Genomic DNA, 24123 nt, shown 5'->3' with positions numbered 1-24123 from the left:
TCTGTGGAGTCTGCTAATATGTCTGGGTAGTAGTTACTTCCAGGCTGCCTATGTGTGGTGGAAAAAGAGAGGGGAGAGGAAGGGGTTAGGATACCAGAGGCCTAGTGGAGGGGGTGAGGAGCTAATGCTTGAGCTCGCTACCCCTTTTGAGGTAGAGCAGTTGCTTCATGACTCAGTTGCTCCATGTCCCATACTGAGGTGGCCTAACCTTACAATCAGAAAGACCACAACAGAGTTCCCCTTTAGGGAACAAAGGGCCTCCCTATGTCCCTTAGGATGTAGCTCCAAATGTGTCGTGGAGATTTTTCCAAAATACACCACAAAGAGTCAACGTGCATAGCCATGTATACATTACAATTGTGTGGTTGTGCCCCTGAAAATGATGCACACATTGCAATTTCCTTTTGGCAGTCGAACCTGCCACTTGGTCTTTCTCTAATTCTGTTTGTTTTCATGTCAATACATAGATCACTCCTTGTTTTCACATCATTGTCAATTAGATCAAAGATGAGATCCCAGCTTCCTCTACTTGGCTGCTTCCCCTAGTCTCTCCCTCGTGTCTATCTTTCACAATACCAAGTGCTCCTGTGTCCTGCAGAGGAGAAGCCCACATATGCAACCACTTCACTGGGTGGAAACAGGCTGCAGCCAACACCGTGGGGCTGGCTGGGCAGTGGTCAAAGGGCAGGAGAACATGGGGAGCAGAAAAACAGCACCTTAAAATTTCCTGCTCAGATGAGGCTTGCTTTGAGTATGTGCACCAGCAAATTATAACTAGGAGACTGTTCAAAATTGTGAAGCCTTTGGAAACAGAACTGTGATGCTTCAGGGGATACTGGATCTGTCTCTTAGAAGTAAAGCTAGCTGAAAAATTTCAGACCAAACAGTTTTCTGTCAGAAAATGCTGATTTGATGGAACCAAAACATTGTGAGGAAATGTGTTGATTCCACTGGAAGTTTAGACTGAACCCAAGCAGGCAGGCAGACAGGCCAGTGGGCCAACCTGGTTTCCTGCCTGTGTCCTACCTCCTCTTCCCACAGTCAGCCTGCCAGCAGGTGAGTTCACCAGGCTGCCTGGGATCACTAGTAGTCCATCTAGTGGGGTTTTGGGGCTCCAGGTTGCCCAGGTTCCTAGTTGCCAGCTTGGAAAAATATCACCTTTCCGTTCAGTCCTTCCAAAGTGGATTTTTTTTTTTGAAAATTTCCATTCCAATCTCTGACTTTTTGTTCTGATTTAAAATGAAAAAAAATTTAGAAATGCAAAGTTGCCCATGCCATAGAAATTCCAGGCCCTGCACAGCTCTGCTTGGAAGCACACACTTGCTTTCATGTATACTCCTTTTAGCAATTTCTCCACATTCGCACCTGCTGTGTGAGCCTCCCAAGAGCCAGACTCCAGCTCTCATATGCCACTTCAACTCCACCTACCCCACTTACATTATTTGTTGCAGTCAGAGCCTCGAAAAGGACATAATGTAGGGTGGTGATGCACAAGAGAAAAATAAAAATGCTAGGAGTGTTTAGTATCAAAGGCTGTCATTGGTCAGTTCCTGAAAAGACAGAAGGGACTATTGGACAGATAAGAACAGTTTTACATCTATTTTGCGTAACATGAAACATGCTTATATTGTAAGATCTCTGAGGCAGGGATTGTTTTTTTGTTCTATGTTTGTACAGTGCCTAGCTAGCACAATGGATCCTGGTCCATGACTAGGGTTCTTTTGTTGCTACATCGATACAACTAATAATGCAGCATCCAGAATAAGTTATTACCCCAAATCTTTCCATCTATCACATAAAATGGTTTCTTGCATATACACAAGTAGAATAGTGCATAAAGAACATCCTCGGACATCTGAAAACAGACATTTGCATCCGCACTCCCTCTCCAAATTTTGTTCATTACACTTGAATCTCTCATTATTAAAATGGTTTTGATTGTACTAAAGCTACTGTTTCCTATTTGTGTTCAAATAGAGCCAATATTTATTGCACATATTTTCTATAATTTTATTGTGTGAATATATATGAATGTAGTAAAATTTGATTTCCACATCTAGCAGCCCACATGGAATATCAGATTTATACCCCATTAAACAAAATGCAGTGGGCTGTGTTTATGACTATCAATTTGGGAATTAGATACATTCAGGTAACCAGATGCTGTCTTTGAAAATGAATCACGGGAACAAATAAATGGAAGTACTTGCTTTGATCAAATTAGGTGAGATTTGAGTTTTGCCACTGATGCCTCTTAGTTCAACTGATCTGTCTGGCCAAATTAAACAGGCACAGTTAACAAAACATGTCATGTCTATCTGTAAGTATTTCTAAAGCCCTTATCATTGTGGCACTAAAAATGGTTTATAGGAAACAGAGAGGTTTGTCCTGAAGGGCCAGTCAATTCCCCATCCTTTTCTGCGGGTTAATCATTGGCTTCTCCCTTTCAGAATGTTTCTGTTCTTATTTCTCTTCCTGTTCTGGGGGAACACTTTGGGGAATCCTTTTGAACTACATCTGGCAGATTTATATACTGAGAGCAGCTGCAGTTGCAAGTGCCAACATTGCTGCTTGGAAAGTCATAGGGACACCTGAAATAATTTCATCCTTTTGTATATTTTCTATTATACTTACATAATTGCAAAATGTGGATTCATGTCCAAGTATGAATTTTCCTGAGTTTCTGAGAGTTCAGATCTGGTGTTCAAGTCCCTCTGTGCTCGATTGTACTGTGATATATTATGGGAGCACTTGTGTTGACTCCATAATTATGGCTGTGTTCAGTTTTCCATTTTTAAAGTGGGGTTTAAATTCTCTTGTTACACCTGAAAACATAGGCTGAGTATAAGCCAAATGAAACCAATTAACAGCAGGAACCTATGGAGGCACACAGCAGCAGAGCACCTCTCAGTGTTTACAACAGGAGTAGGCAACCTATGTCATGTGTGCCGAAGGTGCCACACAAGCTCATTTTCAGTGGCACTCACTGCCCAGGTCCTGGCCACCGGTCCGGGGGCTCTGCATTTTAATTTAATTTTAAATGAAGCTTCTTAAACATTTTTAAAACCTTATTTACTTTACATACAACAATAGTTAAGTTATATATTATGGACTTATAGAAAGAGACCTTCTACAAATGTTAAAATGTATTACTGGCACACAAAACCTTAAATTGGAGTGAATAAATGAAGACTCGGCACACTACTTATGAAAGGTTGCTGACCCCTGGTTTACAGGATATCTGGGGGTATGTCTACACTGCAACTAAAAACCCATGGCTTGCCCAGGCCAGCTGATGGGTGCTTACAGGGCTCGGGCTAAGGGGCTGTTTAACTGCAATGTAAACATTTGGGCTCAGGCTGAAGTTTGGGCTTTAGGACCCCATGAGGTGGGAGGCTCCCAGAGTTCAGGTTGCAGCCTGAGCCCAAATGTCTACATTGCATTTAAACAGTCCCTTAGCCCAAGCCCTGTGAGCCCCCGTCAGCTGGCACAAGCCAGCCACCGGTGTCTAGTTGCACTGTATACATACCCTGTGGTACCAGGGCTTCACTCCTGCACTCCTCTAAAGGTATGTCTATGCTTCCAGCTGGAGGCATAATTTCCAACTTGAGATATACCTGTGCTATCTGTGATCAATCTAGAGCACTAAAAATAGAAGTGTAGCCACAGCAGCGTGAGTGACGGCATAGGCTAGCCGTCCCAATTACATACCTAGTCTCTTGGCCTTGATCATAGACGGAGTGGCTAGCCCCTCCACTGCTCATTTCATTGAGGCTACACTTCTATTTTTAGTGTACTCGTTTGATCAGAGCTAGCATAGGTATGTCTCCTCGAGCCAGATATTATGCCCCCAGTTCAAAATGTAGATGTACCCTTAAGGGGTGAAATTCACCCTGTGCACTAATTAGTCCCACTTACACTCTCCAAATAAGGCTTAAGAAGGACTGAAGTGTTCATAAGCCTCAGGCAGGCCTTCTGCACAGAAGTGAGTTTCACCTAAAGTGAGCCGTAGTACCACAATTCCTTTCCTGACACAATAGTTAACTTTCCAAAGTCTATAGTCGCTCTTGCAACTTGTAATTTGAGTGTGCACACTTATTGTTAGCACTTCTCTATTTCTGTTAAACCATGTCTGATATGGAATGTTATTTCAGTTAGGTGGTTAATTTACTTAAACTGTTAATTTCCTAATTTTTTACCCTTTTTTTTTTTAAAGTATAGTTATAGCAACATTGGGCTAAGAAGTCCTTTCAGTTATACCAATGGAAATCCACTGAATTCAGTGCAGTGACTTTGGATTTCTATTACTGTAGCTGAGAGTAGAATATTGGGTTTCTTAAAGGTATGCTCCTGAGATTAAATTCCAGGATTATTATTATTTTTATTAAATAGGGGCCTATGGATACAGGTGTATGAGTGTGCAAGTGCTCACACACAGCTACCTAAGTAAAGAAAAATGAATGGAAAGTTTTCAGTCTGGAAGATACTATTGACCTAGTCAGTAAGCTACAGAAAGAAAGCTAGACTGAGAACTTGGATGCTTTGGGACCATCTGTTTCTTTTCCATCCAAATGTTTGTTTTAATTGTTTTAAGAGGGGAAATGAAGTTTATTTCTGGCTCATGATTAATGTAGGGCTCACCATAAAAGCAGTAATCAGACCCTTGTACTCTGGGAACTATGCCTCTCTCAAACAGGGAAAGCCTATGAGATGCTTTATTAACGATTAGTTACCATGCGTCACCAGACTTTCACTGTCATCATGTCACACAGGTCATTTCATTGCCATTTGTCATGCTGTTTAAAGCATAGGGAGAAAGTATTGAACTGAACATTGTAGCTTGCTCTACAGCCTGCAGTAGTTATAGCCAATGGCATATAAGAAAAAGAGCAATTCTTAAGCACCCATCTCTCATGTATGTGCCTCAAGGAATGGGGCCCCAGGGACTGATCCGGCAAAGCACTTAAACATGTGCTTAACTTTAAGTATACGAGGAGTCCCGCTGAAGTTGAGCATGTGCTTAAGTGCTTTGCTGCTTTGGGTCCAGCACCTTGCAAGATCGAACCCTTAGAGTCCAAAACTCTACTCACAGTTAAAGAGGCCAGTCTTGGTAAGGAAGATCTCAAAGTCAATGGTGAAAGACACACATACATATTTAAAGGTCTGTTTTTGTGTCACAAACTGGAATGAGCTTGAACTGTAAGTATTTGTGGTTCTGGCAGGGTTATTTTTAATGACAGTTGCATTATTCAGTCTATAAGCCTCCTGTCCAATTTGGGAGGAAGAATGGTGTTGGGGGTCAGCCACAGCACTATTTTTCAAGTGACCTGGATTCAACTCCCACCTCTGCCTCATATTTCCTGTGAAACCCTGGGCAAGTCACTTAGCCTTTCTGGGCTTCAGTTTCCCTATCTTTTGTTTAAAGCTAATTACCTGTCTCCTAGGGGTGTTGTGAGCCTTAAGTCATTAATATTTAAATACACCTTGACACCCTAAGGGGAACTACACTATGACAGCACAAAGTATTGTGTTTTGAAATTATTTTTTTTTGGTGGGCAGGGGGAGGCCATCCTGCTCCCATCCTCTATTCTGCATCTAAAACTTTCTGATCAAGTGCTGTCCCCTCCCAAGCCCAACCTCTCCAGGCTCCTGAAGAAGTAATCAGTCCAGCCTTAGATATCACACAAACTCAAAATAAAAATCTGAATCAGGGTGAGATCATGGCAAAAGAGACATCATTCGGAATGCTTAATGGTATCTTTCCATCTCAGCAGTGCCAGCATTTGCAATAGACTGAGTTTCTCAGCACAAGAATGAGAGAATCTAGCTTTAAAAATACCACCAGTAATTAAGAAAATTGAGCTCAGGTTCAAAGTTGAGCATAGATTAGCAGTCAAAGAGCAGCAAGTTCTTAATAGGCTTTATCTTTACTTCTTCCCACATTTAGTGCATTACAGTCCATTGTGAAGCACTAGCAGAGGTGGTTGAAGAATGAAAAACATTGTTTTCAAATACAATTATTTGATGATCAGTGGAAGAGAATACAGATAATACATTATTTGCATAATATCATCAGACCATCTATGAAGTTAGCTAACTAAAAAAGAGCCAGAATTAATTGGTTACATTATTTGCAAAAAACATAATTCAACCAGCGCTCTCAATTCTAGTACAATGAGGTCTTATTTCTAGTTACCAAGGCCCAGCTCCTCAAAGGTATTGAGGTGGCTAACTCCTGCCTAAAGTATTTTTGAGAATCTGAATGTGAAGTCCTGCTCTTGCATCCCCCTGAATTCAGCAGAAATAGGTTCAGGACCTAGTACAGGACAAATCTTTTTCTAGTGGCTTCTCTGTCTAACACAGCCCTTTTAGGGTGTTTTGTATTGGTTAATTGGTACAGTATGGGCATGAGCTCTAACGCATCACCACCAGCCAGAAGGCACCATCTTGGCAGGGCCGACTCCAGGTTTTCTGCCGCCCCAAGCAGTGGGGAAAAAAAAAAGCCAATCAGCTGCACTTGGGCGGCAGCTCAATCGCACCACTCCATTCTTCAGCGGTGGGTCCTTCACTCCCTCTCTTCCTCTTCAGCAGCACTTTGGCAGCAGCTCCAAGAGGAAGAGGGGGACTGAGGGACCCACCCCCGAATTCCCGCCAAAGACCTGGATGTGCTGCCCCAGTAGGGGACGGAGTGCCACCCCTTTGTATTCACTGCCTCAAGCACCTGTTTCCTTAGCTGGTGCCTGGAGCCAGCCCTGCATCTTGGCTAACCTGTGAGAACACTTATAGTGTTTGCTTTGTTGGAAACATTAGAACTCTGAATAGCCACAGATTTTTCCCCTCCCTGTTGCCTTGAGGTTAACAATTAACATATTAATTGCAAAAAGACCTATCTTACAACACATCCTGCCACTTCCAGTCTGAATAAAGCTCACTCTTCACACCACACTGTTCTGCTCGCTCCATTAAGAGAGGTACTGTTAAAGTAATCTCCTGAACTACTTTATTTAATCACTTTCAGTTAATAAGGAAAATTGAGCCAAAAGCTATTTCCCTGGTGCTGACTTGTAGTTCACCAACAAAACAGCTCCCTAAAGAGCAAGTATTGAGTTCATGCAGGAACATGCTAATCAAAGGTGGATGAAGATTCCCTCATTATCTGTAATTAATTTAGGTTTTGCAGGCTGTTTTCTATGGGATCTCCTTCCTGGCTGATGTGTTGAGACTAATTAAGAAACTGCCAAGTGTTAAGTACATAATTTCCTGCAGAGACCTTCTCTTCAGTGTCCTGGCTTTCCCTGTGTCCACGGTAAGTAACCAATGTCCATAATAATAATCATATATACACATGTACCAAATAGATACAGCTATTACTAGGGAGCTTCATTTTGTCTTTTGAAAACAGAACAAATCCATTTAAATGACGAAACAATGCTTAAATCTAGCCCCAGATGTGAGGCTAGCTAGTGGTTTAATGTTGAACATGTTGCTCTGACATGGTGGTCTACAAGCCCCCCTCCCGCTGCCTCTCTTCAACCCAGCCATAGGCAAACAGACATCCACCAAAATCAAAGGGCAGAAAGAAGACATTCTGCTACCCTTATACATACAGAGCCACTGTAATTATCTACTGAAGTAGTTTCACCGGAAGGGCAACATGTGCCTTAAGAGTCTAGTAGGGTCCTTAAAAGGCAATAAATCCTCACATTGTCTTCCCTGACTGCAAAATGAGTTTAAACAAACACAGAAGAGAAACAGACTTGTAGATTATTCTAAGTAATATCATTTAACAGATTCATTTTGGACTGTCTGCTCACATGTAGACAATTCTGTCCGCCACATGGTTCTGCATATAATGGGCCAGAGACTGAAATAACTTTGTCAGTACAACTCAGGGGCTTGCAGAAGCTGGCCTCAGGAGAGCTGAAACTCATCTTTAACTGTGTCCACAAGCATTTTAGCCAGGTGAAACAAGAGAGGCAATTCTTGCAACTCAGACTAAGCCATCTCAGCTACTAGCCATTCTTTGCGAACCAGTTTCTTGTAACACTGCTGTCACATCTCTCATGCATGCTTCTGGGTATGTAACAGAAAAAGGTTGAACACCAGGGTGTATTCGTCTGTAACCTGCATGCGCTATATTTAGTATTGACAATCCTCCCCACCTCTCATGCCCTCAGTTTCCATAATACGGACAACTTGTGCTCAAACGTAAAACCAGGCCAAGAAAGTACAAATGAGCTTTCGGATATCAGTAGCTGATACTGGGATTCATTTCTTACGCTTAAATCCTCCCACTGTAAATCCTCCCTTATTCGATCAGATAGACCCAAGATACAGCCTACTCCTGTACCTACAGCTTAGGAATGAAGCTTACAGACCTTATCGGCATGCCAAGATTTAGACAATCAGTCTTGCCGCTATCTGCTTTTACTTTGTTATTGAGCAGAACAAATCCTTTGGCATGACAGCCAAGGCCTTGGAACCTTGGACCATCCAAGATCCCACTGGAAAAATAAGAAAGGTTCTAGGATAGTCATGTGTTCCCTGGAAATGTCAGTGTCAGCAGTTTATACGGTAGAGGAGGGGGTTTCTCATAGATATATGCCCCAGAATACTGAGAAGGCAAGGTGAGACTGACATGGCTTTAACAACAGCAGAGCACTGCATCTTGCACTAACTTCCCTTCTTTACTTTGTAATTTGTGTGATACATGGGTTGTTTTATCTTGCAAGCTCACATTTTTTCTACAGACTGCTTTGCCTTTTACAACAAAAATTCTTTTGTTGCAGTTTGTGTTTATGTCCTTTTGGGTATTGTATACGTACAACCGAGAACTGGTTTACCCCAAGAGCCTGGATGGGATCATTCCAATGTGGTTAAATCATGCTATGGTGAGTAAAAAGCCGGACTAGCGCCTAGAACACACAGACTTTTGCAATGAATGTTCCACTGTTGCATTATTTATCTTTCCAAAAGGGTTTCACAACCCCCCCCCCCCCGCTGTCTATTTAAAGCACACATTGAGCTGTATGTAATGAACGGATGTATGCGCTATAATTGCCCAAAGAAGCCTTTTAGCACACAGGGAATGTCAGTGAATCGTTGCACGTCAAGCCTCTTAAAATCGATGAAAAGATGTGTATTCATAAAAAGAAAACCTTCTAGGTTACTGCAGTTCAAAAAAGAAATTGTCTCTGTAAACAGAATGTTATGAAATACAAAATGATTAGGAATACAGCTGAGCAGTGGGTAATTTTTAAAAGAGGTGAAAGAATCAAAGAAAATCTGACAGCTCAACAGCTCATAAGCTAATGTGTGCAAAGCACTGAATAGCTGAATTGAAATGATTGTTTACAGATTTCTATAAATATATTCCAGATCTCTCCTTCAATTGCCATAGCTGTTTTTATGATGTGTTGAATAATCACATACTTCTCATCAGTCAAGTGTAAGGATGCTGACAGTAACATGGAAACTGTGGGTGGTTATAAGGTCATGGCAGCCTCCTGGGGCTAAGGGAGGCAGGAAGGGGAGAGATTCAGTGCTAGACTGAATCAGAGAAGCCAAAAAGTATGAAATAATCATGCAGACAACCCAGCTTTGTTTCTCTCAAGATTCCAGTTTTTTAAGATTTTTCCAACTCAATAACTTTGCAACACACGCAATTCCTGATGCCTTTCAAGCTAAATGGAACTTCCCAGATATTTCTGACTGAGAACGTTTGTTAGATTTTTTATAAACATCCACTTTATAAATGTATATTTACAAATACTTATGCTTGTGCAGCATGAACATATATACACACACACACACACGCACACACCACTTTCCCATTAGTGATATCCATGTGATAAACTGACTGATAAATGGCAGCCATGATGCACTTTTGACCCTATCACCTGCTCTCTGCCTACTAATCCAGTTTCACTGGGACTACTTCTACATTCCAAACCTCTGAACAGATGCAAACAACCACTATTTTTTAAAAACTGTTAGTCACAGAAAATTATTCCTTTTCTTCTCAAAATTACATTGGTCTCAGGTTCAGGATTCTGGACCAGCAATAGGGCTAGCTTAGTATCTAGTTCAGTGCCAGATTTTAGATTTTTATTTTTATTTTTTTACATTTCAGTGCATCACTGGGAATTTGCCCTTCCCAATACGGCAACTTTTTGTAATGGCCTAGGCAGATTGAGAGGGGCTGGAGCTTCCAAGTGTGACATTATTACAGATGGAAAAACTGTTTGCAGAAGTCTGTAAAATGTATTTGTTATAATTTCTCTCTCCTTTTCAGGCCTGTATAGATGGACAAACAGTACTAAGGGATCCTAACTTTACAATTGGAGGGGTACAAAAAATAGTAAGAGTGAAATGTTTTCAAGCTCTCTGAGAAATCTATATTCCCCTCCTTTTGTAAATGTTCAGCATATACAGAATACCTGACAATCTGTTGTGGTATCAATTTTTTATTGACATGATGTGGGGATGATCTGCATAACCAAATGAGATGACTTGCATCACCCTCTGCAAATAGCATGCTGGGAAACCTGTTTACAGCATCCCAGAATCAGTTTGAAAATGATCACATCCTGTAAGTGTAGATGGAATGGAACTGCAATTTAACTTGCATTCCCAAATCATGCCACATTCAGGGGCATGTTTAGATTCCACCTACATTACAAAATAAAACCATGTTTTCACTTTGTCAAGGCAGAACTGCACTGACTCTAGTTGCTGAGTCTGCAATAAATGTCATCTTCTAATTCATCTATGACAAGCTTCCTCCTGCTCCTCATTTAAGGAGTTCCTGAAAACACATGTATTTTGGGAAGCATTCCAGCTACTGCACAATGATCAACCAATCTCTCGGTAACTGACTGCAAACCAGCTGCCTGTAATGAAATGTAAGAGGCCATGTTCACCTTACAGCACAATATAAATGATTAATACTACTAGCAGTTCTGCCAACTTGTGGGAGGGGTATGAGGGAAGTTTCCTTCCAGTAATTGTAGAATCCAAGATGTCTGCCAGAAGTGACTTCAGAACTCTGAAAAGATCATTGGGACTGGCAGGGGCAGGGGGAGAGCCCATGTGAGCATTCTAAAAGCTACCATCATGTAAATAAGGCTTTTAATGCCTCAGACATAGCCAAAGGCATTTCTTCCTTTTGATCCAAGATGTCCACTGTAAATACCATGGGGATTTGAGGAGCTGCCAGATATTTAAAGGGACAGCATATTAAATGTCAATTGTCAGGGAAAAGATTTGCTGAGGGGTTCCCCCCCACACCCCATGAACTCTGCTATATTTCACAGCTCTGAGGTTAGCAAAAGTTCATATTGTGGGGGGTGGGGGGGGAAGCTGTTAGTTTTGTTAGGTGTCTGTGTGTTTTGAATATATCAGTTATATATAAGGGATATATCATTTACAGCCCGAGTGTTTTTAAGTCAGTAGAAGAGTCTCAGAGGCCCAGATCCACAAAGGAATAGGGAAGAGATAGATGCCTAGGCATGAGATCCACAAAAGACAGAACTCTAGGCAGGGAGCTGCTTAAACAAGGCAACCAATATTTCCTCTAATTTTTTCCATCCTTGTGCAGAATAAATTGTAGGTGTACCAAGGTATACATGGATGTGCGCCACCAGTAAAAACAAAAAACCTAGATTAATATATATATATATATAAATTTTTTAAAGTCCAGATAGAAAACCAGTCAGGACAGGTGAGGCATTTTATAACTCACTATTCGAGGAATTAAATTTAAGTGTAAGAGAAATAAAAATTATAAAATGCATATGAAATGACCGGTCAATAACACTTTGAAAGAATTAAATTACAGAGAATATGTGTGCATTGCAGGAAGTACCAAGAAGTAACAACAACATAAGTATGTGCTGGGAGGTGAGTGTGACACAGAAACAGTGTGTGTGTGACACACTGTGTGTGTGATACTATGTATGTGCATGCATGACACAGTGTGTGTGTGACACAGTGTGACAGAGACTGTGTGTGTGACAGTGTGACATAGAGACAATGTGTGTGACAGAGATTCTGTGTGTGTGTGTGTCACAGAGACTCTGTGTGTGTGTGAGTGAGAGACATACACACACACACACACACAGAGCGTGTGTGCTGGCTGCTGAGAAAGTTTCTGAGAGACACCCTGCACCAGGGGCGGCTCCAGGCCCCAACATGCAAAGCGCGTGCTTGGGACAGCAAGCAGTGGTGGGCACTTTGCCAGTCGCCGCGAGGGCAGCAGGCAGGGTGCCTTCGGCGGCTTGCCTGTGGGAGGTCCGCTGGTCCCACAGCTGCGGGAGGTCCGCCAAAGCTGCGGAACCAGTGGACTTCCTGCAGGCAAGCCGCTGAGCGCAGCCTGCCTGTCGTGCTTGGGGCAACGAAATGCCTAGAGCCGCCCTTGTCCTGCACTATCTCCTTAAGACACTCACTAAAAGCTCTCCTGCTCTGTCCTGAGCCCTGTTGTCTCCCCTCCCCTGCTCTGTGGAGATGGGGTATATGGGTAGGTGGAGAGAGGACAGAGAGAGAGATACTGACTGTGTGAGCTGGCTACTCAGGAAATCTCAGAAACAGTGCACTGTCTGGTTAAGAAAGGCACTCAGTCACCCACCCTTCCCCTCAGCAGCTCCAAATCCTGAGCCAGGCTGTGTCCCCTCTGCCCTGTGGAAATGGGGTATAGGGCTGCAGGGGGAAGGGGATGCCCTGAAATCAGCACCCTCTTCACCCCCCACCGCACAGCCAGCAGGATGGTCCCAAGAGCAGCTGCAGGATGGAGCAACGTCATGGGAGGGGTACCTGAACACATGCTGCCGGCTGTGCGTACTCTCCTAATCAGCTGGGCAGTGCTTGAATCTCTCCTGTGCAGCTGCTCAAGCGCACAGCTTACAGGGACACAGATTAGGCAATGGAAGCTGACAATAAGATGAATGTAAAGTAAGCCGTGCCCCATTCTCCAAGTTAGATGCCTAAATCCAGGCTGCAGAGAGGCACTTAGTTCTGCTTGTGATCCACAACCAGGAACCTCTTTCCTGGAGTCAGGTGGCCTAGGTGCCTAAGTCATTTCTTGTGAAAAATGCATTTGGCACTTGCCATACTCCAGCCAATATGGTTGGAGAAGAAGGAGGTGGTGCTTATCTTATAATGTTTAGCCCAGTTATTACAGCACTCACCTGGGCTGTGGAAAATGCAGGTTCAATTCCCCCTCTGGCAGAGGGGGAGACAGGATTTGAAGAGGGAATCTCCCATCTCTCAGGAGAGCGCTGTAATCACTGAGCTGTGGGATATTCTGATGTGGGGCTCCCTCAGACTCTCCTGCTGAAGCTGTTCCATTGTGGATTACAATTTACAGAGTCATTGGAGCACAGAGAAAAAGCATGACTCCATTGCCTGGTATTTCAGGCACCCAACCTGGGAGGTGGGAGACTGAGGGTCCATTCCTCTCTGCTCTAACAACTCTTTTAGGTATTTATAGCGGGGGGACTAGACCCTCAGGATTTAGTCACGTAAAACTGGGACTTAGGGATCTAACTTACAGTGTGGATCTGGGCCAGAGATCTCCCTAACTATGTGAAGCATTATGTTATGTAATTAAACAGTTTGTCAAAGTCATACAAGAAACATGCACAAATGCTCTGGGAACACAAAGCTTCTTGAGCTGGCAATCAAGCTTTCTCTCTTCCTTGTGACAATCAACCAACCAACCCTGTATCTTTTCCCTGATGCTGGTACATCAAGGGGTTTTCTCTTTGCATAACTAGTCTAAGTGGGGGCTTTTGCTGCTTGTCACATGAATTTAGTCTCTGGGTGGAACAAGCTCATGCTGAATAGTTACTAAATGAGAAAAGGAGCCTGTGGGAAGATGTATCTCTCTCCTGTTTGTAGCAATCTGAGCAATGCATACTGGGAATGTTGAGACTTTGCTCTGACATTCAAATGGCTGGTTACAACTAGCAATGTATCAAGAGTATTATGTTTTAATCATGGTTTTGCAATGGCCCAAGTGGAAAATTTTGATTCTGAAAAAGGAAGAATGGTTGGAAATCAAATTCTGTTATGAGGATTTAGGGAGGCAGTGAGGTCCAGTGGAGAAGGTGCTACATTACGAGCCAGGAGATCAGGGTTCTAGCCTTGATTCATGTTGAGTCTTATACAATACATTTTACCTCTCTGCTTCATCAGTTTTCCCATCTGTAAAATGGGGTTAATTATGCTTGCCCATCTTTATAAAGAGCTTTGAGATCTATGGATGAAAAACCACTAAATAAGTCCTAAGTACTATTATTTTATCTGAGCCAAAGATTTTAGGTGGAGGGTGACTCAGATGAAAGCCATTTTGGCCCTTTCTCTCATTGAAATTGTTCATTTCATTTCTGATGGTCTGTTTTTAAGCTATATCTGGCTGCTCCCCAAAAAGCCACTACCCGACACATACAGTTTGAATTGAATCACGTGAATATATTATTCATTTTAATGGCAGTTGAGAAGAACATTGGATTTTTAATGGATTGACAGTAAAACAAAAAGGAGAATTGTGGGTCATTAGTTTGTAGCAGAAGAAAGAAAGCATGCAACTATTCATTCAGTTGCATTCTCAACAACCATAAGCGTATGTTTTTCTTCATTTTAAAGTAGGTTTTTTTCTTTTGGTCTACAAAACATTATCCTTTTCTGTTTGATTTTGTGTGTTACTTTCTTAGACTATAGGCAAGTTTTGGGTTAATATTATACTTGCCTAAATTATTAGTATTTATTTGTATTATGGCAACTCTTACAAGCCTCGACAAAGATCAGGACCCCATCGTGCTAGGCATTTTACAGACACACAGTAAGAGACAGTCTGTGCCCTGAAGGGCTTACAATCAGTTAAGACAAAGGGGTGGTGGGAAAGAGTAGAGGGCACAGTGGAGAAGTGACCTGCCCGTGGTCACACAGCACATTAATGGTAGAACTAGCAATCGAACCATGTCTCTGAGTGTCCTGTCTATCAGATCAAACTGCCTCAATGCCTGACAGCTGAGGAGTATTTGGGCATACTGAGGGTAATGCAGAAAGCAAGGGGGAAGAACACGGGAGCACAAGAGGCCTCACGTAAGTGAGCCATTATTGCTTTGCCAGCATTACGAACATAGATAGCAAGAAGGATTCATAATGCCCAGGAGGCTTCCCATGTTTCTCCTCATCTAAGGGCTTGTTTTCAGACAAATGTTATACCTCTTGCTTTAACTATACGGGTATAGTGAAAGCAGTACAACCTCATCCTAGTGTGGGTGCAGTTATTCTAGCATAAGGGTGATTTATACTGGTATAGATTATGCCTATATGGGAAGAAGAACTCCGCAATTCTGGTATAAGGCACCTTTACACAGATAATATCTGGGTGTTGTACTGGATATTGTACTGGTATAACTTTAAAAGTAAAATATCACACCCCTACCCAACAGTTACAAAACTAGTGCAAAGTCTGTGTGTAGTCAGGATCTTAGTTCAGTGTTCTCCATCCAGGACTGGTATTTTTGAAAAGACTATATTTACTCACAGGATATGCACCTTGGCATTTTCAGCCACATCTCTGACCATCTCATCTGATTTCTCCTGCACTTGTATTAAACATTTAATAGCTCTTTTAAATAGGCAAAGAGATAAACATTTCGATTTGCTTGAATTTCCAGCTATCCTGGTTTTAAACCCTCCAGCAGCTATGGATGTTTATAGGCTCCCCCTTATATTCATTTGTTAGCAGAAAAGAAGAATGTCAGTGTGAGGGTTATGGTGCATTAAACTAACTGCCACACACCCTTGGATGCTAAGATGCTTGTTTTTCCCCAGTGCTGTATGTAGTTTTCAGATGTTTCCATTTTTGTTGACATAACCCCATTTACTCAGAGACAAAGTCTTTATTTCATTGATGAATGTTAAGGCATTGAATCCTCCTTGACTTCTGTTATTCAAGAATGCACAAGTGTTAGCTTCATAACCCATCCCCCTGGTTGGACAGCTGGAGACAAAATTCCACATTGGCAGATTGTATCATTTCAGTCTCATGTCAGCTTCAAACTGCAATATGAACTTTACCCACTTGTGTATTTAGTTTCAGAGCAAAATATTATTACAATTTTGGCACCAGAACTCACTCACACTGTATCATAATAAGCATTCAAATACTCAATAAGGTCCACATTTTCAAAGAAAGGCACATGTGTGCACTATTCCTATAAATTCACTCAAACATCTAACCTGACATTTGCATGCACAACTGCGAAGATGCATGCATTCATGTGCAAGTAAATTACACGCATGCGTTTCTGACAATGTGGGACTCACATAGCCCCCTCCACTTTTTTATGGTGAGCACCATTCGACCTGGAAAGGGAAGAAATAAGTTTGTTTTCTGACATATTAAAGGTTTGATTAAATTTGACAACTGATAAGAGTAAACTTGAGCGATAGCTCCGCAATTGTATTCATGCCTGGCTAAGATAGCAGAACTTTTTGTATCTCACAGAGTACAATATATATGAAAATGTAGAAAAACATCCAAAATATTTAATACATTCCAATTGGTATTCTTTTGTTTAACAGTGCGATTAAAACTGCGATTAATCACACTTCTTTTTTTTTGAGTTAATCGCATGAGTTAACTGCGATTAATCGAAAGCCCTAATATTAATATTAATAATTCTGAGAGAAAATCTGTTTAACAAAACCTTTTAACCTAGGCATTTTACTATTTAAAAAATATAAAACAATAAAATGAACTATGCAGTTTCATACTAATAAAAGAAGAGAATGGAAAGTAAGGACAGATTACAGAGCAGAACAGCAAGAGTGAAATTTGAGGGAAGACAAAACCATAGCAGAGTAAATCAAATGAGGAAGCTTGTGCCACCAAGGGGCCAAGAAGAGAGAAAGAGAGCAGTGATGGGGGAAAGCACTGGGAATAGGAAAACTACACAACAATGTTGGTGGCTGGGGGACTGTTTGGTGCCATCACACAAGGATATTAAGAGGTAAACCTCTTTCTGAAAGCCACACATACCTTAGTAAAATCCTTCAGACCTTGGCACTTTGCCTGAGTATGGATTGGGTAAAAATGAGGTAAATACCTCAGAATTTGGCCTATGAATATTAGCCTTTGGGCAACTTATGTTGTGTCCCCCAGTCCAACATTGAAATTGAGGTTCACTCTTTGTTTTCAGTAACATTACTGATGAAGAAGATACAAATGTAAGTATCTACAAGTGATACAGAGCTGTTAAGCAGACAATCTGTTCTTAGGATTTGATTGGAAAGAAGAGAAATCAGGGAAGGATTTTCAAAAAACACTTACCATTGGCCTAATTCTACTCCCATTGAAGTCAAGTTAGGCCAATGCTAAGTGCTTATGAAAATCCCATCCTAAGGCTTGGTCTACACTTAAAAGTTAGGTTGCCGTAGATATACTGGTCAGGTGTATGAAAAGTCACACCCCTAATTGATGTAGCTATGCCGACATAAGCCCCAGTGTAGACACAGCTATGTGAATGGAAGAATGCTTTTGTCAACATTTCTACTGTTGCTAGGAGAGTTGGTGTTTCTACCACAGTTGCCAACTTTCATGCGGTAAATAAGCACCTTGACTTTCACAATAAGCCAAAAATCAAACTAATCCCATTTCAAAACAAGGTCAAAACAAGCCTATCCCTAAGAACCCCATCATACCATGTGACTACATCCCCCCAGCATGCAGTCTGGGACTGTGGTGGGCCTGCTGTGCACCCCTGACTCTCTCCCCCCATTACCCCTGCTTGCCTCCCACTCCTGCTTGCTGGGAGCCAATAAAAAAAAAAAACAGAGGCAACAAGCTACAGCAAGCAACGAGCTACAAGCCAAACAAGCAACAAGCCAGAAGACAAAAACTAGCCAACAAGCAACTCACAAGTCAATTAAGCCAAAAACTAGCTGAATTTCTGTGGGTTTTTTTGTGGGTTTGGCATGTCTGGTTCCTACACTGATGGAAAAACCCCTTCTGTCTGCAGAAACTATCTCCCCACTTTGAGGGGTAAGCTGGCATAGCTATAGCAACCTAGCTATGCTGATATAATCTCCATAGTGTAGCCACACTCAGTTCTCCAATATTCATGGAAAACAAGCATACAGGATGAGTAAATATGATTAAATGGAAATTCACTTTGGAAAACAAATATCCATAGACAGCTATTCCACTCTTTGCTCTAATCTGGGGCACTGATCAAGCAGGATAACAAAACACATGCTTAACGTTGAACATATGTGAAATCCCAGTGATTTCAATGGGGCTGCTCATGTGCTTGAGCACATGCTTAAGTAGGTTGTTGGACTGAGGCATGAGTTCCCATCCACCAGTATTCGGTTTGCTCTATAAACCTGTATTTTCAAAAACAAAAAACTAACTAATAATAATAATAATAAAAGAAGGAAATATCAGATAAAAATATTTGAAATTACCTAATATATTTAGAAAGTAGACTCACTGCAAGTTCTTAATTCTTTGTGCAAAATAGATGATTTGCCCTTGTTCAGTTCATGCATAATAAATGCATCCCATGGAGTGACAAAGAATACAGAGGGGAAAAGACAAAACCATCATTTCTTGTTTTAACAGAATGTGAAAATGTCACATTACGTTCTGGAGACCAGTCAGTATGCCAATATTTCAGATGATGTTTGAGTCATGCTCAAGAGAAAATTTCCTGGCATTAATAATTGAATAATAAATAATAATAAATAATAATAACTGATAAAAGATTTTGGAGAACATAATATTTTATCATCTTTATAACCTGAGCTGTATTTCCAAACACCTGACCATCTGATAAAACAGCTGCGAGAGCTTCATGAATGCTGGAGCTTTCATTTTTCCATTTGCCATTCTGCAAAAAATGCAAAAGCGTTAGTTTTCCCACTTAAAATTTTGCCATCCTAGCCGAAGAGGTAAACACACTTTTCTCAACACACAGAGGTATTAATTAAAATATACATTAAATTAAATTAAAACAAAACAAAACAAAAAAAGTTTCCTGAAAAGGGATGAATAAGCTCATTCATTCATTCAGTTCATTGACAGAGAGATTAGAACACACCACTATTGTTTTAGACTGTGATTTTGGCTTTTTTAACCTCAGAATGAAATTTTCTCTCCCTCTGTGATAATTATTTTTGTCAGTTTCCCTGTTTGCAAGTAAAACTGAGAAACTGTTAATTGAAACACAGAATGAGTCATTGCTTCAACCCATTTTTGCCAACATCTTGATTTGTGCCAATCCAAGCCTAATTATTACATTTCCTTTTAAATCAAGAAGCATAACAGTATATATTTTTAAGTTTGCTTCCAAACAAAGATTGCACTGATTTAAATAAATGTCAGATTAACAACACTGTTTGGTTAAAATTTGATTTATAATTGTCTTTAATGAATCGTGGTGTTTGGTGACTAAAGACTAATATTAAAAATAGCTAGAATGAGAGCATACTTTTTCCCCATAAAAATGAAAAGCCTTTAAAGACCTTACAACTAGTATTAGCAACCATGGTATATGGGCCATCACTAATGTTCATCACTAAAGTCAGCTTTTTATCAACCATCCAAGGGAATTCATTTGGAAAGCTAATTGAATGTCATTGGCAAGGGCACACTTTGCAATAGGCGGCCAATCATGCATTCCTTTGGTATTTGCTGTATAAACATGAATCACAGTGAACCCATTGACTCTTGTGAATGTTCTCCATTATTCCATATGAATTCCATTGTAAATTACTACTAAAGGAGAAAACAAACTGTAGATAGGGTTCATAAAATGTGTGAAACCACCAGCATGCTTTATGATACCAGGATGGTGATGAAAGGCTCTGTTTCCCTCTCTCTGTTTTTTTTTTCATTTAGAAGTAATTTGTTGCATTTCATGTGTATCACAGGGATGTGCACATGTGTTCACTATGGCAAGGACATGTGCAGTGTGCATTCAAGCTCTGGAATGAGAAAGACTAGAAAATGAAAATGTTCATACACCCATCCACTCACTTAGAGTGAGAAGCCAATATAAAAGAAGCCATTTGTACACTAATAAGTTTCACCAGAGAACATTCCCGTAACAAACACAAGGATCTCTCTTTATCTGCCTATGATTAAGGCGATCTTGTTTTCAAAATTAAAAAAACTGGCAGTCTTTTGTGGCAAAGTGTTTTTAGGGTCATGAATTATTCACACAGAACACAGAGTATACTTTTAATAAAACATGTGTTGGCGTCACTGCTGCCAGCTTCTGACTCAACATGTTTTTCAGAGTGAAGGATTATTTTCCCCTTCATAACTTGGGGCTCTGCATGAGTTTATCATGAGCCGCTCAACAACTGTTAACTTTCATTCTGAGCAAAATAACACCAAACAAACAAAATCAGCTTTGATAAGTATCTGCTGTAAATTCATTTGATTTTCTCTTGACTTCAAACACTGCTCTTCCCACAGAATGGCTAGGCCTAATAAACACGGAATACATTTTCCTCAGTGCAGCAATATGGCTTGAACAAATAATTTGTTATTGAAAAAAATAAATGTTTCCACTGATGAATGAAAAGCTAGGACATTGCATGGCTCCAAAGGAATTTCCTGGGACGCTGGGTGTTATGTGAAAAATTGGGACATATGGCCATTTTGCCTGCAAAAGGCAAGCATGAAGTGAAGACCTGAAACAGAGTAATAAGGAATAAATAATAGTTTACCATCATTGCCTTACTCTCTGGACAATATTTTGTTTTGAGACAAACTACTGACCTGGTACCTACCCATTGGTTAACACAGGGTTACATGACAGTGACAAATTCAAATGGGAGCTGTAACTCTAATTCTGTAACACAGCTAAGAGTCCCTGTACCAGGTAACTGAGACATGTGAACTTATTCCATACTTAATGCAGCATTTGGGTGACAGTCTGCTGCTTTCTAGGCTAATTAGCCACATCAGAGAATACAAAAGTGGGGAAATAAAGCAGACAATGACATCAAAATCAAATATGTAATAAACACTTAGGAGCACCTAACATACCTAGCACATTTCTGAGTAAAAGACATAATTTTAGGGACTGTGAGGAAATAAATTTGTATAAACTGAAGACCTTTTTCTACTTAAATGTATCCAAAAATCACTTGAACTTATACAGCTGGACCTCTGCTATTGACTGAGGGGGGTTGTAGGACTCTAGAGTGTGAAACAAAGCAGAGAAGTCTCAGCAGCACTGTCAGGGAGATGAACTAGAACAATCAAATAAACTTTTGTTATCTCTAGCTTGTAGAACACAATAACTGAAACTGAAGGATATTTGGCAACAAGACACACGGGGCTGAATAATGGCTTCTGAGGCCTCGTGTGCAAGGGGTGTGCGAGAGGGATGCCAAGAACCACTTTTCTACTAAGTACTCTCTTGCAGCATACAGCCATAATGTGTCACACTCTTTTAGAGGTAGAATGTATATCTCTCTCCAAAACATCGGCAAATAAAACTTACATATCATACCACGCCATCATGTCCTCTGTATGGGCCTGATCCAAAATCCACTGATGTGAATGTAAAGATTCCCCATGACTTCAATTGACTTTGGTCAGACCTTAAATGCAACGTACTATATGACAGAAAAATTCATGTATTGTGTTTGCTGCTGCAGTTTTTCACACAGTCTATCCATAAAACCTTAGTTACTAGGAGCCCAATTGAGCAAGTCTTGCTGTGGTTGCCTGCTGTTGTGCATTGAACAACTGTTTTCACTGAGCTGTTGACAGTAACACTCAGGGCTTTTTCCTGAGTAGTTACAGTTAATTTAGAGCCGGAGCATCTCCTTTCATGTTGAAAACCAGAGAAGCAGACTTTCTATGTGGAAATCCCCAGAAGAAATTCCTCCCTGAGACTGACCCAAGTTGACCCTGAATGAGGGAAGGGGAAAAAAATGTCTCAAAACTTGGAGGACCTCAAGACCCTTTGTGAGAGGCCAGTGACATTCAAGTGGAGACCCTGTACCCCAGCAGCAATTCTAGCCCACTGCACTCCCCAACTCCCTTGGGCATGCTCCGAAGGATTTGCAATCTGCTTCCAGCAGCTCCCCATGGTAACTCACAAAACAGTTAATACAATCTGGGGTTGTATCAGCTTCTCTGGTTAATTTCTGAGGGGCAGGATGGACTAAGATATGTCTCTTCCAAAACTCTCCCGTCAGCCCTACCACTCCTTCCCCAGTCTGCCCCAACTCCATCCTATACACAGGGCCTGGTTGTGGAGACAGTGCCACTCAGGTGCACAAACTCTCTTTCTGTACAGAGAAATGGAGATCCACAGGTAGATCCAAAGGGGTATTTATGATCTGAAAGGGCCTTAGAACAAACACAGCAAGGTGCACAAGTAGTTCAAAGATCCCTTCCAATTTTCATGAATTTGCATTTGTCAGTGCTGAATTTCACCTGCTCTCATGCTGCTCATTCACCGAGCTTTGTTAGGTCTCTTTGAAAATCCTCAGTCTTTTCTAATAATTATTAATCTAACTACACCTTGTGTACTCTGCAAATGTTGGCACCTCAACATCCACACCACTTTCCAGATCATTGATAAATATATTTAACCATCACAAGTCTGGGAATGCAACTTTGGAACACTGTTTGCAGTACTGGAAATTGATTCTTTATTTCTATTCTTAACACTTTTTTCTCTTTGTAGTTTTCTAATCATAAAAATACTTCACCTTTCATCCCATAACATTTCCCCCAAATCGGTTTTTATTTAAAGGTGAGTTTAAGGTATTTGTTCCCACTCTCCAATGACTCAGAAATGGCTAGAGAGATTTTCACCACATTTACATAAAGGAAAAAAAAATCACCCCTGGGATTAAATTAAGCATGGAAAGTCTTTCAGAAAATGCCAAGGGGGGTTTCCTTTCCATCTCTAGGTGTATGGCTACACTTGCAGCTGTACAGCGCTGGGAGTTAAAGCTGTCTTCGTACAGCTGTGTAGGGAAAGTGCTGCAATGAGGCCACACTGACAGCTACCAGCACTGCAATGTGGCTACATTTGCAGCAGTGTTGGGAGTGGCGCATTATGGGCAGCTATCCCAGCGTTCAAGTGGCTGCAACGTGCTTTTCAAAAGAGGGGGGTGGGGTGGAGTATGACAGGGAGCATGGGGGAGACAGAGAGAGTGGATTTTTGGAGCTGACTCTGTGTCAGCTCCCTGCCTTGCTAGTTCTGATCCCTTTCCCCTACCCCTCTCTCATTCACTAAATGCAAATAGTCTTCTTTGTTTTTTTCTGAAAGACCAGATAAGTAGCTGCTCCAGAACGGACCTAACCCTCGCCCCTGGCACACTGCGCTGCTTCTCTCCTCAAGCAAACACTGGCTGTGAACATTCCAAAGGGATCCCCCTGCCTGCCTCATTCACAGCAAACAGTAGCTGTGTTTGTTTTTTAGATAAGCAGCTCCGGGAGCCCCAAGTTCACAACAAAACAGAGAGGCATCACAACAAAACGAAGAGTGTTATCTTTGCTTAAAAGCATTATGGGAAAGTTCCGGAGGTCAGTTACAGTGTAGTAAGGTTAATCACTGTTTACACTGACACTCCAGCGCTGCAACAGCAGTACTGTTCTCTTTATTCCTCTCATCTAAGTGGAGTACAACCAGCGCTGTAGCCAGGGAGATACAGCGCTACATGTGCCTTGCCAGTGTGGATGGGAAGTTACAGCACTGTAAAGCCACCACCAGCGCTGTAACTCTCAAGTGTAGCCAAGGCCAAAGTAAACAATGATAGATTTCAAAATCTTTGTAATACTGTTTACATGGGGTTCACTCCAACTGTCCTTGCACATCTGATAATGCAGTAAATCCCTGCACTATCCATTAGAGATTACAATGCACAGCAGTACAGCATTCTATAGTAGCACCTAATTATCATATTTTTTACTGTGTAACAAGAAACTTTCCATGCTTGCTGTATCATGGGAATTTACTCACTGGTAAAGCGGCATGCTTTTCTGTGGCATTCTATACTGTTAACTAATAATTGGTTTGCACGTCTGTACACATTGCCACAAGCATTTCGGTTAACACACTATTGCCACTCTCT

The 24123-nt window shown here is 41.3% G+C and overlaps 1 protein-coding gene and 1 long non-coding RNA gene across 3 annotated transcripts in view; one reads left to right on the top strand and one right to left on the bottom strand.

Annotated features, from left to right (window-relative positions):
- LOC116832512 (uncharacterized) overlaps nt 1-24123 on the bottom strand; it is a 139843-nt gene that overhangs the window by 51935 nt on the left and 63785 nt on the right. The gene's annotated exons all lie outside the window — the stretch shown is intronic.
- Nucleotides 1-24123, top strand: part of ADTRP (androgen dependent TFPI regulating protein) — a 46685-nt gene that overhangs the window by 2312 nt on the left and 20250 nt on the right. Inside the window, exons 2-3 of the mRNA XM_032793276.2 lie at nt 7172-7306; nt 8790-8891. Coding sequence (XP_032649167.1) covers nt 7172-7306; nt 8790-8891 — 237 coding nt within the window. The remainder of the gene's footprint in view (nt 1-7171; nt 7307-8789; nt 8892-24123) is intronic.

The sequence above is a fragment of the Chelonoidis abingdonii genome, chromosome 2 (assembly GCF_003597395.2).
Source record: "Chelonoidis abingdonii isolate Lonesome George chromosome 2, CheloAbing_2.0, whole genome shotgun sequence".
Classification (NCBI taxonomy): Eukaryota; Metazoa; Chordata; order Testudines; family Testudinidae; genus Chelonoidis; species Chelonoidis abingdonii.
The sequence above is the reverse complement of the archived record's forward strand: the minus strand, read 5'-3'. Positions and strand labels throughout refer to the sequence as shown.